A 20479-nucleotide genomic window follows, 5' to 3' on the forward strand; every position below is an offset into this window, starting at 1 on the left:
CTCAGCCTCCCAAACTGCTGGGCTTATAGGCATGACCCACTGTGCCCGGCCTCAGGTGATTTCCACCACCCACTGTGATGGTGGATGGAATGGCAGAATCATTAAACTTTGGTGCACGCAAATCACCAGCGGTGCCCATTCTCCCCCTCGGCTCTCTGGCTATTGCCGTCTGGAGACCCTAATGTGGTACACTGGGTGAGAACCAGACTCTGTGTTTAATCAGCTCCTTAGAAGAATGGGGTATACACCAAAATGTGAATACTCCAGTACTCAGTTTTTTTAAGAATCACAAATAGCACTTGGTAAAAATGTATGTTTTGGGTCCCATCCAAGATCAGCTGGATCAGAATCTCTAGAGCAGAAACCTGGGGAGATGAATATTTAATAAGTATGTCAGGTCCTTCTTATTGTGCAACAAGTTTCGGGAACTTTGGCCTACATCACAAACCTGGATTAAACATGTCTGAATTCCAATTCTATATGGCAATGGGCTTGCTTCAATGTCTGCATCTAGAAAATGGGAGTGAGAGTACCACCCCATGGAGGTTATACAAGGATTAAATTAGTCACTGGAAGAGTTCTGAGCTCCTGGAGGGTACCAGTTACGGCATTCGAGTCTCTGCAAAATTTCGCAGAGCCCAGGGCAGGGCCTTGCAGAGGAAAGGACAGGATTAACAGTTCAGGGCTGGAAGGGCTAAATATTTTGCAGCCCATCCCTCCATCTGATGATTCAGTCTCTCCACAGCACCCTCTGCCGTAGACTACTGCCTTCTTATCGTGCACCTCCCAAGGCAGCCCTATCCACGGCAACTCTCATGAGAGCAAACTGGAGGCAGGAGCTATATCCCTGTGATTTACAGTAACAGGCATTGGGACAGGGATGGATAATAATGTTTATGGGTAAATGTGTAAGTGAACAAGTGTAGAGCCACCTGGCACAGTTGTGCAGTGTGTGTATTGCACAATCCTAGGGAATGCCATTTACATAGACCTCAATGCTGAATTGGCATTCTCCATCCCCCTTATTCTAAATTACATGTATCGTTACTTATTTGGTATGTTTATTGTTTGTTTTTGGTTACCCCTTCACCCAACAGAATGGAAGCTCCCCCAGGCCAGAGATTTTTGTTTTTTGTTTACTGCCTTATCCGCCAATACTTAGAATAGTGCCTGACATGTGATAGGTGTTCTATGAACATTGACTGAAGAATGTGAGAATAAATAGTGAAGGCAGTGAGGAGTGTACACTAGGGATCGTTCAGGCTTTGCTGTCATTCACTAAGTATGTGTTACATACAAATCATTTTGCTAGACGCTAAAGAACACAGAAAAAAGATTACAATAATATCGTAATCATAATATGATCTTAAAAAAAGAAATCCAGAATCATATTAACTTAATCAATGAGTAATTATTATTAGTTTATGGCAACAGAGTTACAATTACAAACATACGATGTCTGGAATGCAATTTACTCTCAAAATTCTCGTAAACCTTCTACGTCATTCTGAGTTAGGTGGGACAATGAATTCTGCATTCTGTTTCCGTTTTTGTTTTTTGAGACAAAGTCTCACTCTTTCTCTCAGGGTGGAATGCAGTGTCATGATCACAGCTCACTGCAGCCTCAACCTTCTGGGCTCCAGCAATCCTCCCACCTCAGCCTCCTGAGTAGCTGGGACCACAGGCATGCACTGATGCACGCAGCTAATTTTTGTATTTTTTTGTGGAGACGGGGTTTTGCCATGTTGCCTAGGCTGGTCTTAAACTCCTGAGCTCAAGCAGCTTCCCAAAGTGCTAGGATTACAGGCCTGGGCCACTGAGTTCAGCCTATTCTCCACTCTGAACACCGAGAAACTTGAGACACAGAAGTGAAGTGTCTTGTCGAGGCAACAGAAAGGTTCAGAAAAGACACTGGTACAATAAAAAACATAGACCTGGATTGTGTTTTTAAAAAATGATTACCTTTTAATGCTCTACTCAACATCCCATTCACAAGCTCCGTCAGGTTAAGTGCGGACAGATCGATTGACCTTGCAGGCAGCTCTGAAAGAGATTCAGAGAAAACGTCACTGGCAGGCTTTTCTCGGCAAGAGAAAAAGTTCCTCATTTCCAAACTTCAGGTAGATATTCAACTTCTTTGCACATGTGCTGAACACAAACCAAGTGTCAGGCACAAGGGGTTCCAAGTCAAGAGGAGGGTCCCGACCTTAGGAGGTGACAGTCAACAGAGTGACAAATATAGATAAGAGAAATCCCAATGAAGCACAGGAAACATTAACTTTTACTGACGATTGCATCTCTGCATTTGGAGAGACTCAGGACTCATATAAAACGTATCTCAAGCGTAATGGGAAGCCCAAGGGCATCGCAGGAGTTCTCAGCAGCTCTTTGAAAATAAGTACCCCGTGTAAAAGTGGGGTCCACACAACCTGGCTGAGCATTGACATCACCTGGAAATATATATATTTTAAATTACACAATTCCAGTACCTGGGCTCCATCCTCAGAAATTCAGAATTAATAGGTCCAGGATATGACCCAGGATGGAGGGAGAAATCTCCCAGGTGTGGCAGGAGTGGCAGCGTGCAGCGAGTGGAGTTAAAATTCCCACTTCCTCTCGCTATTCCTTAATGATTTGGAAACTGGCCAGGCTCACGCCTGTAATCCCAGCACTTTGAGAGGCCAAGGTGGGTGGATAACGTGAGATCAGGAATTTGAGACCAGCCTGGCCAATATGGTGAAACCCCGTATTTACTAAAAATATAAAAATTAGCTGGGTGTGGTGGCGGGTGCCTGTAATCCCAGCTACTTGGGAGGCTGAGGCAGGAGAATTGCTTGAGCCTGGGAGGTGGAGGTTGCAGTGAGCCAAGATTGTGCCATTGCACTCCAGCCTGGGCAACAAGGGTGAAACTCCATCTAAAAGAAAAAAGATTTGGAAATAACAGTTGACAAGATGGAAACAGTTGTTGATGCTCCTATTTATTCAAACGTTGCCTTCTTCAACTTTTACTTAATGATCAGATAATGATTAGAGAGATGACGTTCTCTCCAATGTGGGAAACAACAGAGGTCCAGAGAAGTGGAGGAATTGCTCTGCAGCCCAGACAACCCAAGAGATTTTGGGGAGCGGCACTCACCTGTTGTAGCAAGAAACGCCACCCCTTTCTCCTTCCTCTCTTCTCCTCTAAGGCCAGACACTGGGAAGGAAACAGTCTTCATGAGAAAAATGCGAGTGGTCCAGTTCCTACCCCCAGGAACAGAAGAAGTCTTGGAAGCTTCTTTGGCATCTGCTCTCCGTGCGAGAGTCACTGGCAGACACTGAGGAAAGGCAGATCCCAGACTCCTCTGTATGGCTCTGATACAGATTCTAACCTCTCTGGGATGGGTATGGCCTAGAAATCCACGTTTTAATAAATAAGCTTGGTGATTCTGATACAGGGGTCTTATTTACCCCACTCCTTAACCGAGTAGGGAAACTGAGGCCCAGAGAGGAGAAAAACCTTGAGCAGTGGTAATAAAGGGTTCAGAACCTACTTCCTAGAACTGTGGAGCAATGGCCAAAATATTAGGCCTCTTGACTACTTAGCAAATTTCATGCGGCCAAAGGAGAAAATGTCAAAGAAAAATATGAAATTTCAAAGGCATTCATTCATTCAATCTTCATTGGTTCATTCAACAAATATTCACTGAGGGCCAAGCAATATGCTAGGCAATATGAAATGGTAAAGGGGAATGAACCCAGTCTCCAGCTCCATGGGGCTTCCTGTGTGTGATTTGGTCAGGGAGGAGGAGACACATGTTGTGACAAGAGAGGAATGTCAACACGGTGTGGGAGCACCAGGGCACTAGCCTTGTGTCGGGGATGGAGAAGGCCTTGAAGTGACATTAAGCAGAGACCGGAAGGATCAGTAGTTTTGGACCACATGCTATAGAATTACACTGCACTTGTGACTATGACTGTTGCAGTGGTCATTTTTCATGTTATATCTGGATGGAGAAGGTGCCCTACTTTACAATTTATTTTATTAAATTAAATGCAACACTGAAGCGACACGTCTTGTCAGGGTCACGGAGAGGTTCAGAAAAGAAGCTGACACACAAAAAGCTAGTATCACATGTAACATGAAAAATGACCACTGCAACAGTAGGTACCAACAGGATGGAGAAGGTGCTTTATTTTCCATTTTCATTTTACAGATGGAAAGCAACAAGCCACAGAGTCTGAAAAGTGTGCTCTGTGTTACAAGATTCAGGGCTGATGTAGTTACCCATTACACCGAGGAATGTCCCATCTTTTTCCTTCTTAACATCTTTATTTCCAGACACCAAAATAAAAGTTTTCATGAATCAAATAGGAACCTGAAAGTACAGCCTCAAACACTTCATAACATCCTCAGAATTCATCTTGTCCAACACTTTGAAGAATGGATAAACTGAAATCCCCAAACTTGATTTCATATACCTAAATCCCATATTGGGCTAGTGGCTAAGATAAAATCAGAAAAGAGCAATCTCAACTCTTTGTCCACGTTCTTCTCGCTCGCTTTTCTTTTACTTTTTAATTTAATTTAAATTAATTTTAATTTTATTGACAAACACAACATGAAATCTACTCTATTAAATTTTTCTTTTTTTTTTTTTTTTTTTGAGTTGGAGTCTTACTCTGTCGCACAGGCTGGAGTGCAGTGGTGTGATCTCACTGCAACCTCCGCCTCCTGGGGTCAAGCAATTCTCCTGCCTCAGCCTCCTGAGTAGCTGGGATTACAGGCCCATGCCACCATGCCCGGCTAATATTTGTATTTTTAGTAGAGATGGGGTTTCACCATGTTGGTCAGGCTGGTCTCAAACTCCTGACCTCATGATCCACCTGCCTCGGCCTCCCAAAGTGCTGGGATTACAGGCGTGAGCCACCGCGCCCAGCCCAATTAACAGATTTTTAACTGCACAATATGGTATTGTTACCGATCATCACTATGCTGTACAGCAGATCTTTAGAACTTACTCATCTTGCGTAACTGAAATTTCATACTCTTTGGACAGCAAACTTCCCATTTCCCTCTCCTAATCCCCTGGTGACCCACTTTCTACTCTCTGCTTCTGTGAGTTTGACTATTTTAGATACCTCATGAAAGTGGTATCACGCAGTGTTTGTCATTCTGTGACTGGTTCACTTCACTTAGCATACTATCCTCCAGGTTCACTCATGTTATTGCATATGGCAGCGTTTTCTTATTTAAGACCAAATAATATTGCATTGTATGTATATAACGCATTTCCTTTTTTTGTTTATCCGTCAGTGGCCATTTAAGTTGCTGTCTTGTGCTTTTCGGATACCATGTTGAAACTGAGTCAAGTCAACTGTTGCCTGCTTAAGCCAATTTGTCCTTTTACCAATTGTCAAGTTTTTGGTTAAATAACAGAGCTTCTGGGGTTAGAGGTAGGTGGGGACTCTGACCCCCCTTCCCCATAATAGGGCTACTGGAGGCAAGGGGCGTATGTCACAACGAAAGGAAGTCTGAGACAGATATAATTAAGCAGGGCAAATGCTGCCAACTAGTCAGCTCTCTAGCTTGGGTGAGGCCACTTCAACCCCTCAGGCACCTGCGTGGCACTTTACCTAAGCAGTCTACTCTTCACCAGCTGCTGTAAGATCTGCGGGAGGCACCAATCAACCTTGCTTGTGACCTGCCAAGGCAACAGAGTCCTCCGTGCAGGTGAGGGGCCAGGATTATGTCAGTTCTGGGTCTCCAGGCAGCAGAGATGCCCCAGGCTACGAGGCTGGCAGGACTCCTATACCTTTCCAGCCAGAATGGGGGGCCCTGTGTCATCTTCCTCACTGAGCACCATTTCTTTTTTTTTTTTTTTAGCACCATTGCTTTCACCAAGGAAAGAGTATTTCTACGACTCCTTTTTTAAATTACAAATCCTTGAGTGGATTTTGATAACAATATTTGAAGTCTGAACTAAACACCAGTGGAGCACAGATTTTTGAATAGCATGTAATACAGAGCATTTTTCAAATAAGTACCCTGACAGATTACAAAGAGGTATTTTTCTATTTTTGGATAAAAAGACCACCATAATAATATCTTTAAAATAGAAGTTTCCTAGCACTTTTTGTACTTCTTCATGCTTAGTATTTTATCACCTTTTATCCTTCATGATTACCTGTGGGGCAAGAATTGTAGTTCCCATTTAAGGAGGAGAAAATTGGAGGCTCAAATAGGAAAAATATTTATGGAAAGTTATCCTACTTATACACAATAAATTGGTACAATTGGTGCTATCAGGAAAGGGAAGCTGTCAGCTGGGGGAGCATTTAACTTTATACACTTTTGTACCTTTTGCTGTTTGAACTGCGTGAATGTACTAATTAAAAATAAATGAGAATATAAAAATAGTGCAGGCCTGGTGGCTCACGCCTGTAATCCCAGCACTTTGGAAGGCTAAGGTGAGTGGATCCCTTGAGCTCAGGAGTTAGAGACCTGCCTGGGTAATATGGTGAAACCCTGTCTCCACCAAAAGTACAAAATACTATCCAGATGTGGTGGTACATGCCTGAGGTCCTAGCTATCAGGAGGCTGAGGTGGGAGAATCTCTTGAGTCTGGCGGGTGGAAGTTGCAGTCAGTTGAGATTGTGCCACCTCACTCCCATCTGGGTGATAGTAAGACCCCATCTCAAAAAAATAAATGAATAAAAATAAAAAGTAACATAATTTCCACCAAAACCATACCAAAAATTGTCCTGCTTGTTTACTAAAATTTAGAAACAGAAACATGTTTTCCCTGACTCCTCTTGTCCTTCCTGTTGCAATGTATTCACCATTGTACTGCAAAGTCAATTTCTTTTTTTTTTTTTTTTTTTTTTTTTTTTTTTTTTTGAGACGGAGTCTCACGCTGTTGCCCAGGCTGGAGTGCAGTGGCGCGATCTCGGCTCACTGCAAGCTCCGCCTCCCGGGTTCCCGCCATTCTCCTGCCTCAGCCTCCTGAGTAGCTGGGACTACAGGCGCCCGCCACCGCGCCCGGCTAATTTTTTGTATTTTTAGTAGAGACGGGGTTTCACAGTGGTCTCAATCTCCTGACCTTGTGATCCGCCCGCCTCGGCCTCCCAAAGTGCTGGGATTACAGGCTTGAGCCACCGCGCCCGGCCTGCAAAGTCAATTTCATAGCATCAAAAAGGAAAGCCAAAGAAAGATGAAATTATTACAAAGGCAATTATGGCAAGTAAAAATACCTTCCATTATAAAATCTTCTATCACCAATGGAATGCCACAGTCTTTGTGGATTTATTAAGATCACAAGGATTCAATGAACCATAAAGAAATGAGCAGCTCACAGGAACCATTGTTGTGACTATTAGAGTGTTAGATGTGGATACAATCGCTTTCTTATCAGTAGAGAAAGTAAGGCTTGGGGAAGTCAAGGAATTTGTCCAAGAACAGTGAGCTGAAAAGGAGCCCTTACTACCCACTTACCTGTTGTAGGTAAAAAAGTCATTCCCTTCTCTTTCTTGGCTTCTCCTTTGATACCAGACACTAAAGTAAAAAAGGTTTAATCAGAGTAATTATAACCAAGACATAATACCAGAGATAATTTGATTCAACATACCCATTTTACAGATGAGAGAATTATGATCTGGGATTGTGAAGTGACATTTAGTCCCACATCTAGTTTATTCATTCATTTAACCATTTAGTCATCAAATATTTGTTGACCAACTACTGATGATGGATCATGCTATTGAGTGCCGAGTATTTGCTAGGCATTGTGTGTGCTGGAAAGGCAGACACATAGGAAAACAACATTGAATACCTTGAAGAGAATGGTGAGGGTATGTAACAGGGGGCTGATCTAGTCCCAGGAATCTGGAAGCCTTCCCTGAGAGGGGACATTGAGCTGAGCTCTGAAGAATGAATTGCATTTGAGTAGGATTTAACTGGGGAAATATTTGATGTATAGAGAACAGCACAAGCCCAGTGTCTGAGGCAGGCATGAGTATTACTTTAAAGAATTGAAAGAAGGCCAACAGTGATGGGGGCATAAAGAATGAAACAGGTGAAGGTGGTAGGAAGCAGGGATGGTGAGGGAGGCAGGGTCACGCAGAACCTGAAAAGGACCTGGTACACTACACAGAGAGAAGTAGGAAGCCCGTGAATAATTTGGGGCAGGGGGAGAGAAAAGAGGGAGGAACTTGGAAGATGACATCACAAGATTTATGAAAAGATCACTCAGGCTGATTGGTGGTGAATGGGTCATGGAGAGACAAGAGGAGAAGCTGGTTTGGAAAGCTGTCTCATGGTCCAGGTAAAGGAAAATAATGCTTTGGACAAAGGTCGCAACAGTGGAGGTGAAGAGAATTCTGTTGCATAGATGGGAATCAAATGCAAAAAGTCAAGGGAAAAACAGAAATGGGGAAGTTATTCTTGCCATTTTGAACAAATAATGCATTTAGGATTCTGGGCAGAAATGTTGGCTACTGAGGTTCTCTAAAGCACAGTGGATACTCAAACTTATTATACAACACAGACACTTCCAGAACTCCAGCCAGACCCACCTGTGTTCCAAAGGGACAAGACACACGCCAGGCCCACGCACAGCCTCACTGGAGGACCACGTGACAGGAAGCCCAGCATGCCTGTGATACTCTGACCCACCTGGAATGAAGCAAGCAAGCACTTGGAGGAAACTGGCTAGATTACTAAGCACATTGATGCAGACCTTCCCTTGAGAACAGTGCCTGAGGAGTCATTAAAATCACAATCTGAAAAAGGCTTTGTACTAGGTTAGGAGAGGTTAGGAAGCTAAGGTAACAAATTAACTCAACAATTTAATGGGCTTAACAACAAAAGTTGATTTCTTGTTTGCAGTATGTATTCACTGCATTTTGGTGGGGAACTCTGCTCCACACAGTCTCTCAGGGACTCCAGTTAATGGTGCTTCACTATCCTGTAGTTCTCCATGTGGCAACTGTAGCCTCCTTAGACTTTGATTCACTGTGGCACTGGAAGGGAGAGAGCTGTGGGATTATGCACCAACTCTTAAGTGCTTTGGCGGGAAGCAACACATTTGCTTTTGCTTGCAGCCCATACCAAAATTACTTACATGACCCTGTATGACTGCAGGAAATCTGGGAATATAGAGGGAGATGCATACATATGCAGGGAGCATTAATGTTTCTTCCATGGGTTTTCTGGCTGTTGAGATGGGAAATATCCTTCAAATACAGCATCACTTCCTCTCATAAATAGGAAAATATATCATCATAGGAGTATATGAGTGTTCACAATCTCTTTCCTTCTCTGCAGCACTCTGTGCCAGCCATTCTCATTTTGCATTTGCCATGCAAAATCATCATGATAGTTACAGCTGCAAAGCTGAGACTAAATTGAATAACGGCTAACATTTATTGAGCACTTCCTGCGTGCCAGATGCCACACAAAACACTGTCTGATTCATACTTGATAACGGCACAGTCTTTCTGTGTAGGTATTAATGTAATGACAACTTAAATACAGGCTGCACAGATATGATTTGAAAAGAGGAGAAATTTACCATTGATAGAGGGATGGATTTTTCTGGAAGGTGAATTGGGAGGGAAGAAAAGTCAAGAGAATCTGTGCTTGGGTTGGAGAAAAATGTTGCCGGAAGGGAGCATCCTCAGGGCAAATTGCATGTTGAGAAGTTCTGCTGTCCATTAGGAATGGGAAGCCCCTGTGGAATTTTCTTAAAAGATCCCAGAAACAGTTAAATAGTTTTTAAATTATTGATAGATATGTGACTGGCATTTGTTCTAGGTGCCACCCCACACAGAGACAGGTCTTACAAGGAAGCAAGAAGGTGGGGCTTTCTTGGAGTTCGCCTATTCTCATAAGTCTGTTTACCCTCTGAATATCAAGTTTCCTTATCTGCAAAACAGTTAAGAGAACTCTCACAGGGTCTTTGTGAGGATTTAAGATAACGAATCCAGAGCATTTTGCCCAGTGCCTGGCACATTGTTATGCTCACAACACATACCAGGCATCAAGCTCAGGCTGGAGACACAGGGACAGAGTAGACACTGCTACTTCCCTTGGGCTGTTTAGTAACTTAGAAGATGTAGACATGTGCTCAGCTAATTCACACTCAAGGCTGGCTGTGCTAAATTCTCCACTGAGAGAGAGAGACAGAGAGAGAGACAAGGAGAGAGACAGCGAGCACCTGGTGAAGCCAGGACTTAGTGTTCTCTCTAGCAAAGGGTGACAGGGGGTGGAGGTGGGCAGGCAATTCCTGCTAAAGGAGGATTCTTTCCTCTGGCACCTCAACGACTGTGCAAACATTATCTTCCCTTTTGAGTTTCACGTGTAGAATGGACAGAGTCATAGCTACGTTGAAGGTATTTTTGTGAAGATTAAATGAGGCAATGAAATATGCTTACTACAATCTCTGGAATATGGTAGATATTAGGAATCTTAATTTCTTTCTCATTCTCTTATCATTCTCTTTTTTCTCCTCTTTCTCCCCTTCTTCTTCTGTATCTATTTCAGGACTCAGCATCATACCAGAGGAATATGGAATTAAAAGGTAAAACCTTATAGTAGAAAAACCATTATTTACATTTATATAATAGCTACACATTTCCCTCTTTTTGACTCCTGCTTCATTATGCTAACCACCCTCTTCCATCTACTAAGAGTAAACATTCTAAGAGTTATTTATTTTTATTTCTTTGAGACAGAGTTTTGCTCTTGTTGCCCAGGCTAGAGTGCAATGGTGCAATCTTGGCTCACTGCAACCTCAGCCTCCCGGGTTCAAGCGGTTCTCGTGCCTTAACTTCCCGAGTAGCTGGGATTACAGGCATGCGCCACCTTGCCTGGCTAATTTTTGTATTATTAGTAGAGACAGGGTTTCTCCATGTTGGTCAGGCTGGTCTCAAACTCCTGACCTCAGATGACCCGCCCGCCTCAGCCTTCCAAAATGCTGGGTTTACAGGCATGAGCCACCGCGCCCAGCCAACATGCTAAGATTTATTACTCAAAGACTACAATTCCTACTGATATTGTTCTTGGAGAAAAACGCATTTTTACTTCTCCCTGGTTTTTTAATTCTTTGTCATTGGCCAAGTCAACTATATGTTTGGATTAAGGTTGTCAGATTTAACAAGTACAAAACATAGGACACCCAGTTAAATTTGAATTTCTGATAGCAATGAATAATATCTTAGTGTATCTCATGCAATATTTGGAACATCCATAGTTTGGATAATTGGAGAGTTTTATAAAGGAACACTTCAGACTGGCTAGGCTTCAACTGACAGTAAAACTGAGACTATCTGGCCTTATGCTCCCCTTTGCAAGTCGGGGCCACTCTGGGACTGTCTAGGACAGGGAGGCAGCCTGGGTTTAAGGTCAGACAGACTTTACTTAAATCTCGAGTTGGCCATTGTGATCTGGGCTAACTTACTTAACCTTCACTCAGTCAAAAAGCATTTGTGGAGCTCATGGCATAGTTGTTAGAAGCACAGACCCTGGCGTTGGAGGACTGCTTAGGTTTACTTCCTGGCTCTGCTGTGCAACTTACTAAACCCCTCTGTGCCTCACCCAAGACTGTCCTGAGGATTAAAATATGGTACATTGATAGACTGCAGTGGACAGCGTCTGGCACGGAGCAAGTGCTATCTAAATGTTTAACAAATAAAGTGATAGAATTAAAGTATGGCAAAAACCTCAATTACTTCTGCACCAGCATAATATAGTGATAATAATAAAAATAAGAAAAGATGTTGGTACTCCAATAGTAAGCAAGACAGACGATATTCTTCATATGATAGAGTGAGTCCTCAAAGTTATATCTTTAAAAGACTGAATTAGATATCCAAAACTTTACCATAAAATTAAGTTGTCATTATTTCACTACATTTCTCATGATTATTATTGGATAATTATTTAGAAATCTCTGTTTCTTCCATGACCCTTAAAGAAGAGCAAGTCACGTGATGACAGGACCACAATAATTATATATTGAAGGGGATCAAAATATGCCAGTCAAAATATACTATCCCCTAATAAGTGGCTTTGGTCACGTGGATTATTTTGAGTGGAAGGCCACTGAGAATCAACAGAGGCAGAAAGAAGCCTTCTTGGAGCGTCTCCTACCTGACTATGTACAGACACTTCTGAGAAATTCTCTCTCCCGGGGAGAGTTTTATGGCCATGAAGAAGATGGAAAGTGGGTGCTGAGTGGGCACACAAACCTCACAAAAATAAGCCTTAGCTTCCATTGGTTTCCCCATATATTTCCTTCCCACATTATACTGCCTCTAGAAGCTCAAAACTCTTTTCCTTTGTCTTGTCACTTCTCCACAAATTTCTCACCTTTTTGTTAAAGTGATGTATAAGTCCCCAAGTCTGATGGCCCTTTTAGGATTTTTTTGTTTGTTTGTTTGTTTTTGAGATGAGGTCTCACTCTGTCGCCCAGGCTGCAGTACAGTGGCGTGATCTCGGCTCACTGCAACCTCCGCCTCCTGGGTTCAAGCAATTTTCTGTCTCAACCTCCTGAGTAGCTGGGATTACAGGTGCCCATCACCACGCCAGGCTAATTTTTGTATTTTTAGTAGAGGCGGGGTTTCACCATCTTGGCCAGGCTGGTCTTGAACTCCTGACCTCATGATCTACCCTCCTCAGCCTCCCAAAGTGCTGGGATTGCAGGTGTGAGCCACCGTGCCCGGCTCCCTTTAGGGTTTTCATTTCATTTTGTAAGGACTCCTATAAGCATATGAAAAAACCATTTTTCTCCTGTAGTCTATCTTTTGTTAGTTTAATTTGCAGGACCTCAGAAACTGAACCTAAGAGAGTAGAGGAAACAGGAGTTTCCTCCCCTAGAGTACAATGTATTGATCCTCCCATTTTGAGCACAATCTGTTATTTCAACTTCTCAAGCATCCCATGAGACAGGCGTTGATCTTTGAGTTGCAGAAGATAAAGGCCCAGGGTTCTGAGGTGTAGCCCCGGCTCCCAGTCACATGATTTCTAAGCAGGAGAACTGGGATTTGAACCATGGTCTCTCAGATACTAAAGTATCTTTTCCACAGTGTTCTGTTTTACTCTCCTGCTTTCAAAATACCAACTTGGAGTGCCAGTAAAAAGTCTGATATTGAACACAAACAGAATGGCCATTTCAAAGCATTTTGGGAAGTGGAAGGGTTAGAAATCCAGTCACACTCCCGGGAGAAGTGTTGCTGTGACTGATGGGCCAAGAATCCACCCAAGAGTCTTGTGAAATTAATTTGCAATATGTCTGTGTGTTTTATCACAGCAGCCCTGAAGCCGGGAGTGTGGATGGTGAAGGCAAATGCTCTAGAGTCTTAATTAAACATTGTGTTACCTCCAATCAACAAGAGTCCCAAATCAACCAAGGTTAGTTCAGCTTGATGAGTAAAGCTGCCTTTCTCACTGATCTCTGCAGTCAAAAGGTGCCGGATCAGATATAGCGTCATTACGGTGTGCTGTGGAGAGGTGGAAATACACACTGGAGTGTCAGCGGGTGTGGGCTAGCCACAGTGAGTGACACATGTTCTGAGGTATTACGACGGTCCATTCAGCCAGTAACCTTCCATGTAGATATCAGCTCCCCCTTCTTGAAGAGAAACCAGGAGCCTAGGGATTCTAGACAGTTCGCCCAAGGTCATAAAGCTGGCAGGGGCAGCCCTGGACTTCAAACTTAGGTAGTTTGGCTCCATGAGCTGTGAGAGAACACCAAAAAGTGCGGTGCTGGCTTTTAAAAAACATCTAATGACAGAAAAGTGAAGATTCTAATATTTGTTGACCATCTGATGTGCTAGGAGTTTTACATATGGTAACCCATTGGTCCTTCCAGCAGCCCTACTAATGACTTGTTGTAATTCTTATTTTATTTTGTAATTCTTATTTCAGGAAACCAAGGCTCAGACAAACATAAGGCCCAAAGGAATGCATCTGGGAGAGCCAGGATTGGAAGTCCAGTCTGTTTGCTGCCAAAATCCATTGCTGGTTGAACGCTGAGTAAGAAAGTATAACTGTTTAGCTGTTGCCTCACTGCCAGTCATTTTTTAGCGTACTCTTTCATCCTCATTCCAATGCTTTGGATTAAAGATTATGTTTCTTTTATCATAGATGTGAGGAGAAACCATCCTTCCAGCTGGTGACTGCCTTAAGATTCTAATCAATAGCTTAAAATGAACAACGGCAAGAAATAGACTGTGATCAAGTGATCAAGGGATGGAGTCTTAGCTAAATGCAATGTAGATATTGGATGATAGAAACTGCTCTCATATCTTTCAGTATCCAGGAACCCAGAGTTCAGGATTATAGCAGATGAATTCTTTAGCTGGCTTCTTGCTTTGAAGAGGAGGAGGAACCAAAAGAGTTTTAAAATACCTACCGTATACTACTTACCTATCTTCTGAGAAGGATAAATTGACTTCAAAGAACTTAAATAACTAGAAAGATTAACAGCTAGGTCAGAGCCATGGGGTTTATATGAGTTCTTAGTGAAAGATACAGTGGGTGGGGGTGGAGAAAGGCTTGATAACATTGCTTTAAATCCCCTTGGGAAAAAAATGGAATAATAATCCTACCAAAAACTCGGGGTGGTGAAAGAAGATCAACTCCAAGGGAGAAAAATGCCCATGCAATGAACTGAATAGCATCCGTGAGCAGAATGACAATGCACTGATTCAGCATGGGATGGGAAAACCTTTCTGACAGTAATTACGTGTATTGAAGGAGAGAACAGGAGTCCCTAGGTGATGAGTTCTCTCTTCCTGTTGCAAAGGTTTGTGGGCCAAGCATCACCTGGCATGCAGGCCCGCCGGAGTCTTCTGAAGAAAGGGCTGGGGGCTGTAGTTGATTTTAGCAGGTGCCTACAGCGGGGTACTTGTTTTTATACAGCCTGCAACCTCAGGATGGTTTTATATTTTTTAAATGATTGAAAAAATCAAAGAAGAATGGTATTTCATGACATGCAAAAATTGTATGAAATTCAAATTTCAGTGTTCACAAATAAAATGTTATTGGAGCATTGCCACACTCATTTATTTATGTATTGTCTGTGGCTGCATTTGGGCTACAATGGCAGAACTGAGTAGTTGTGACAGAGACCATATGGCCCACAAAGCTAGAATATTTACTACTGTTTGGGCTCCATAAAAAGTGCCAACTCCTGGCCTAGAAGAACTTGACCCCTTCTATTCCTAGGGCCAGAGTTCAAGACTGATGATTTTTATCTAGACGACTGGAGTTGCCATTCGCTTGTCACCTTGTTACCACTCTTGCTTCCCTAAATAAGTCTCCATTATATCAGGCATAGTAATCTTTGAAAAACCTTATTAAGGTATAATTCACCCATTTTAAGTGTAAAATTCAACATAAATTTAGTGCAACCATCACTGCATTCTAATTTGAGACCATTTCTGTTACCCCAGAAAGATTCTTCCTGCCCATTTATGGTTAATCCCCATTCCCTCCACCCCCACCAGGCCCAGGAAACCACTAATCTACTTTCAATCTCTATATGCTTTTATTTTCTGAACACTTCATTTCACTGAAATCATGCAATACATAGTCAGAGAAATATTTTTAAAACATGAATCAAGATCATGTCACTACGTTGCCTAAAATCCTTCTACAGCTTTCATCAGCACCTAGAATAAAATCTCAATTCTTTACCCTGGCCACAAAGACTCTTGCAATTGCCCCCTCCCTAAGTCTCTACCCATATCACATGCGGCCTTTTCCCTTGTTCACAGCCACGGCGACTTTGCACTGGCCGCTCCTTCTCATTGGAAGGCTTTTCCCCAGGCTTCTTAACGACTCGCTCCTTCCTATTCTTCAGTTATTCTTTCTACTTAAACAAAATCAAAGTCCTCTTGACTTTACATCCCCTACAGCTCCTCCTTCATTTCTCTCTTTCCCTTCATGGCAAAACTCCTCAACGAGTTGTCTCTACTTGATGTCCCAGAGCACCTCCATCTCCTCTCTCTCAAGCCCATTCCCATCAGGCATGACACCAGCATCCCTCCAGTGCAGCTCTTGTCAAGGCCATGCTGATTCCTACATGGCTAACTCCACTTCTCACTGGGCACAGCAGCACTTGATGCCATTAGCCAATCACTCCCTCCTTGAGCCCCTCTCAGCACGTGGCTTCCCCACACCACAGTCTCCTGTTTTCCCTCCTGTTTCATTGGCTGCTCCTGCTCAGCCTCCTTTGCTCATTCCTTGTCTCCTTGGCCTCTTGATGTTGTAGGGCTCACTCCTTGATTATCTTCTCTTTTCTCTCTATACTAGTTCACTTGGGGATCTCATTCTGTCTCATGGTTTTAAATGTTTCCTACAAGTTGTTGAATAGATAGATAGATAAAGTCAGTCATTACTTAATGGTGGAGATACGTTCTGAGAAATGTGTCATTAGGCAATTTTGTCATGCAAACATCAATAGAGTGTGCTTACACAAACCTAGATGGTATAGCCTACTACACGCCTAGGCTATACAGTGTAGCCTATTGATCCTAGGCTACAAACCTGTATAGGACATTACTATACTGAATATTGTACACAATTGTAATGCAGTGGTAAGCATTTGTGTATCTAAACATAGAACAGGCACATGAAAATACAGTATAAAAGATGAAAAATGGAACACCTGTGTAGAAGAACACTTCATCATGAAAGGAACTTACAGGACTAGAAGTTGCTCTGGGTGTCAGTGAGTGAGTAGTGAGTGAATGTGAAGGCCTAGGAAAGTACTGCACAGTACTGAAGACTTTATAAACACTGTACATTTAGGCTACGCTGAATTTATTGAGAATATTAACCTTACTGTAAATAGTAACCTTAGCTGACAGTAGTTTTTTTCCTTTATAAACAAAAGATTTTTAAACCTTTCGACTCTTTTGTAATAACTTAGCTTAAAACACAAACATTGTACGACAAAAACTTTCTTTATATCCTTATTTTATAATCTTTTTCCTGTTTTTAATTTTTCTTTTTTACTTTTCTTTTCTACTTTTTAAACTTTTCTGTTAAAAACTAGGACACAAACACACACATTAGCCTAGGTTGATGCAAGTTCAGGATCGTCCCTATCACTGTCTTTCACCTCCCCACCTTGTCTTGCTGGAAGGTCTTCAGGGACAATCACATACATGGAGCTGTCACCTCCTATGAAAACAATGCCTTTGTCTAGAATACCTCCTGAAAGACTGATCTGAGACTTTATAGTATTTTTTTTTTTTGAGATGGAGTCTCGCTCCGTCACCCAGGCTGGAGTGCAGTGGCGTGATCTCGGCTCACTGCAACTGCTGCCTCCCAGGTTCAAGCAATTCTCCTGTCTCAGCCTCCCAAGTAGCTGAGTGGCACCTGCCACCACGCCTGGCTAATTTTTTGTATTTTTAGTAGAGACAGGGTTTCACCTTGTTGGTTAGGCTGGTCTCGAACTCCCGACCCCAGGTGATCCACATGCCTCGGCTTCCCAAATTGCTGGGATTACAGGCATGAGCCACAGTGCCCGGTCAGTAAATTTTTTTTTCATAAGTAGAAGGAGTACACTGTAAAGTAAGTATTGTATAATAAATACGTAAACCAGTATTTATTATCATCAATTATTATGTATTGTACATAATTGCATGTGCTATATTTGTATCCAACTGGTAGTGCAGTAGGTTTGTTTATGCCAGAATCACCATAAATAGATGAGTAATGCATTGTACTGTGACACTGGGATGGCTACAATATCACTAGGTGATAGGAATTTTTCAGCTCCAGTATAATCTTAGGGGGCCGTCGTCCATTGTTGACTGATCCATCATTATGCAGTGCATGACTGCATAAATATGAGTATGGATATAGATATAGACAGAGCTATCTTCAGCGCTGAACAGTCTCCTTAACTCCATACTGAAATACCTGCTGGATATTTCCATCAAATATTTCATATGCATTTGAAATTTAACACATAAAAAACAAACTCATGTTCTGCTTGCAAAACCTGACTCTTCCCCAGTCTACCCTATCTCCATGATACCTTCCCTCATTAAGGTACTCAAAAAACTTTGCAATAATCCTATTCTTGTTCTCCTTTCATATCTCACATTCACTCTATCAGTAAATTCTGTCATCTCTGCTCTTAAAAATGTATCCAGATTTCAAACATTTCTCACTTCCTCCGCTACTCTCACTTGGGTCCAATCCTCTCTTGACTCTCATTGAACCGATTATTGCAAATGCAGTGTTGCTCCTAACTAATCTCTTGGCCTCTGCTCTTGCCCCCTCCAGTGTATTCTCAATACAGCAGCTAGAGAAACTCTTTTTAACATAAATCAGATCTTGCTATCTCTCTACTCGAAGCCTTGCAATGACTTCCCTCTTGATTCAGAGTAAAAACAAATAACCTCATATGGCCCATGAGGGCCTTCATGACCTGACCCCTGATACTTCTCAAATCACCTCTCTCATTGTTCTTCCTTCTGCTAACTCCCTTGCCCTGCACTGGCCTGAGGCAGACCTGCCCAGAACCAGAAGATAAACTGCTGGGAATATTTTCATATCTGATGTGGGGATAGGACACGGGACAATTGGATTTTTCCCAAGGGAGACAACTTAAATGTCTTCAGTGAGGAGAAGTCACTGGGTCCTGGGTCAACAGGATGCCCACTCTCATTGTTGGAAGCTGAAATTATTAGAAACAAGAACAAGTTCCCAGAGTATCTGGGATGTAAGGCTATGAATGGGTTTTTGCTGAATTTGTGCAGATGGAAAGAAATTTTTGGGCTTTTTCTCTGTTATACAGTCACCTGAGGCTTGAAGTGGGTAAGTTTTATTGGACAGAAATATGCAGTTGCAGAGTGGATTCACTTACCATAACTGCAAAGTTGTCCATAGGCCTTTGTGATGCTAGACATGGACTTTGCAGCCAGATGGTGGTGTTCTAGAAGAGCAGTGGTTGTCTACCCTGATTCTCAGAGGCTACAGGCAATGTTTCCACAATGAATTGTGTCTGTGAATGTCATTTCCAGCTTGCCCAGGGTAAGCCATCTTTGTCCTTTGATTTACAGAGTAAATTGTGGCAACCTGGATGGGTTTTTGTTTATTTTTGTGTATGTCTGGTTTTCAAGTAGGCTTATGTGCCAGATGCTGATGGTATCCTGCCCTGTGTCCTTCCTCCCTACTTCCGAGTTTGCCTGCAGTTCACAGATAATTCTCAGCATGCTGGCAGCTCTCCACCTTCACTGGCAATGCTTCTGTTTCTCTATCTGAGACTTTTCTCTATCTGAGACTGTTTCATCTCTCCACTCTCTGAGTTGTGTTTTCTGGGAATGCTTTCTGAATAAACCACCTACACTCAACACCTCATCTCTATTTTTGTAGACGCCCAAATTAGGGCAGCTTGGTGTGTGGGCATGGGATGGAGTCAAAAGCTGTCACTCACTGAACATTTTCTGTGGGTTAGATCCTTTGCTAAGTACTCTACCGACATCATTCCATATAATGACCTTTCAAGATAGGTATAATTCTCCCCATTTTACAATTGCTTACCATAAAAGGGTTAAGTAACCCTCTCAAGGTTCTTTTTCTCTCATGAAAAAACATTCCTTCCCACTGTACTGACAGTAGAGAGAGGCAAACTTAAATAAGCTTTACTAATTTCCTCTCCCATCAACTCACAGTGTTTTTGATTCACCTATTCTTTCTTCAGCCCACATGGTCTGGGAAGTGGTTTCTCCAAAGGAAGTAACCTGAGACTCAGGGGTAGGTGGTCCTGGTTAAGTTCAAATTGTGACTCTTTCCCTTCTTAGTGTCTGACCTTGAGCAGATTTCTTTATGTTTCTGAGCCTCAATTTCCCCGTGTATAAAATGGGAATTACGATGACTTAAAATTGTAGTGATTGAATAACACTTTAATTAGGTTGGGCATGGTGGCTCACGCCTGTAATCCCAACACTTTGGAATGCCAAGGCAGGCGGATCACTTTGAGACCAGCCTGGCCAACACGGTGAGACCCCGTCTCTACTAAAAATACAAAAATTAGCCTGGAGTGGTGGTGTGCACCTGTAATCCCAGCTACTTGGGAGGCTGAGGCAGGAAAATTGTTTGAACCCAGGAGGTGGAGGTTGTAGTGAGCCAAGATTGCACCACTGCACCACAGCCTGGGTAACAGTATGAGACTCTGTCTCAAAAAGTAAATTAAAATAACACTTTAAAAGACTTTGATTAAACCTGTGTAGTGGCTGGTACCAAGGAGGTGTTCAATTCCCATCGTGTTGTCTTTGCAGCTATGGGTTTTAGTTTGTATTTGATTATTTTCTTCCTCTTGGTCTTTATGCCATCAATTATCTATTTTCTTTCTTTTGTCTTTATTCTTTCCCTCTCAACACTTCTTTTCTCACATTTTATAAATATACTGAAGCCTCCCCTATCATTTCCTCCTGCAACCGATAACAAACTCTCCTTACTTGTCATTGTTTTCATCAA

At 42.5% G+C, this 20479-nt stretch overlaps 1 protein-coding gene across 1 annotated transcript in view; it reads right to left on the bottom strand.

Annotated features, from left to right (window-relative positions):
• Positions 1-14463, bottom strand: part of HHLA1 (HHLA1 neighbor of OC90) — a 45032-nt gene extending 30569 nt beyond the window's left edge. The window contains exons 1-5 of the mRNA XM_015145997.3: positions 14408-14463; positions 8554-8653; positions 7475-7534; positions 3137-3196; positions 1963-2043 (exon numbers count right to left, since the gene is read on the bottom strand). Coding sequence (XP_015001483.3) covers positions 1963-2043; positions 3137-3196; positions 7475-7534; positions 8554-8632 — 280 coding nt within the window. The 5' untranslated portion in view covers positions 8633-8653; positions 14408-14463. The remainder of the gene's footprint in view (positions 1-1962; positions 2044-3136; positions 3197-7474; positions 7535-8553; positions 8654-14407) is intronic.
• Between the last annotated feature and the right edge of the window lie 6016 nt (positions 14464-20479).

This window comes from Macaca mulatta, chromosome 8, assembly GCF_049350105.2.
Source record: "Macaca mulatta isolate MMU2019108-1 chromosome 8, T2T-MMU8v2.0, whole genome shotgun sequence".
Lineage (NCBI taxonomy): Eukaryota > Metazoa > Chordata > Mammalia > Primates > Cercopithecidae > Macaca > Macaca mulatta.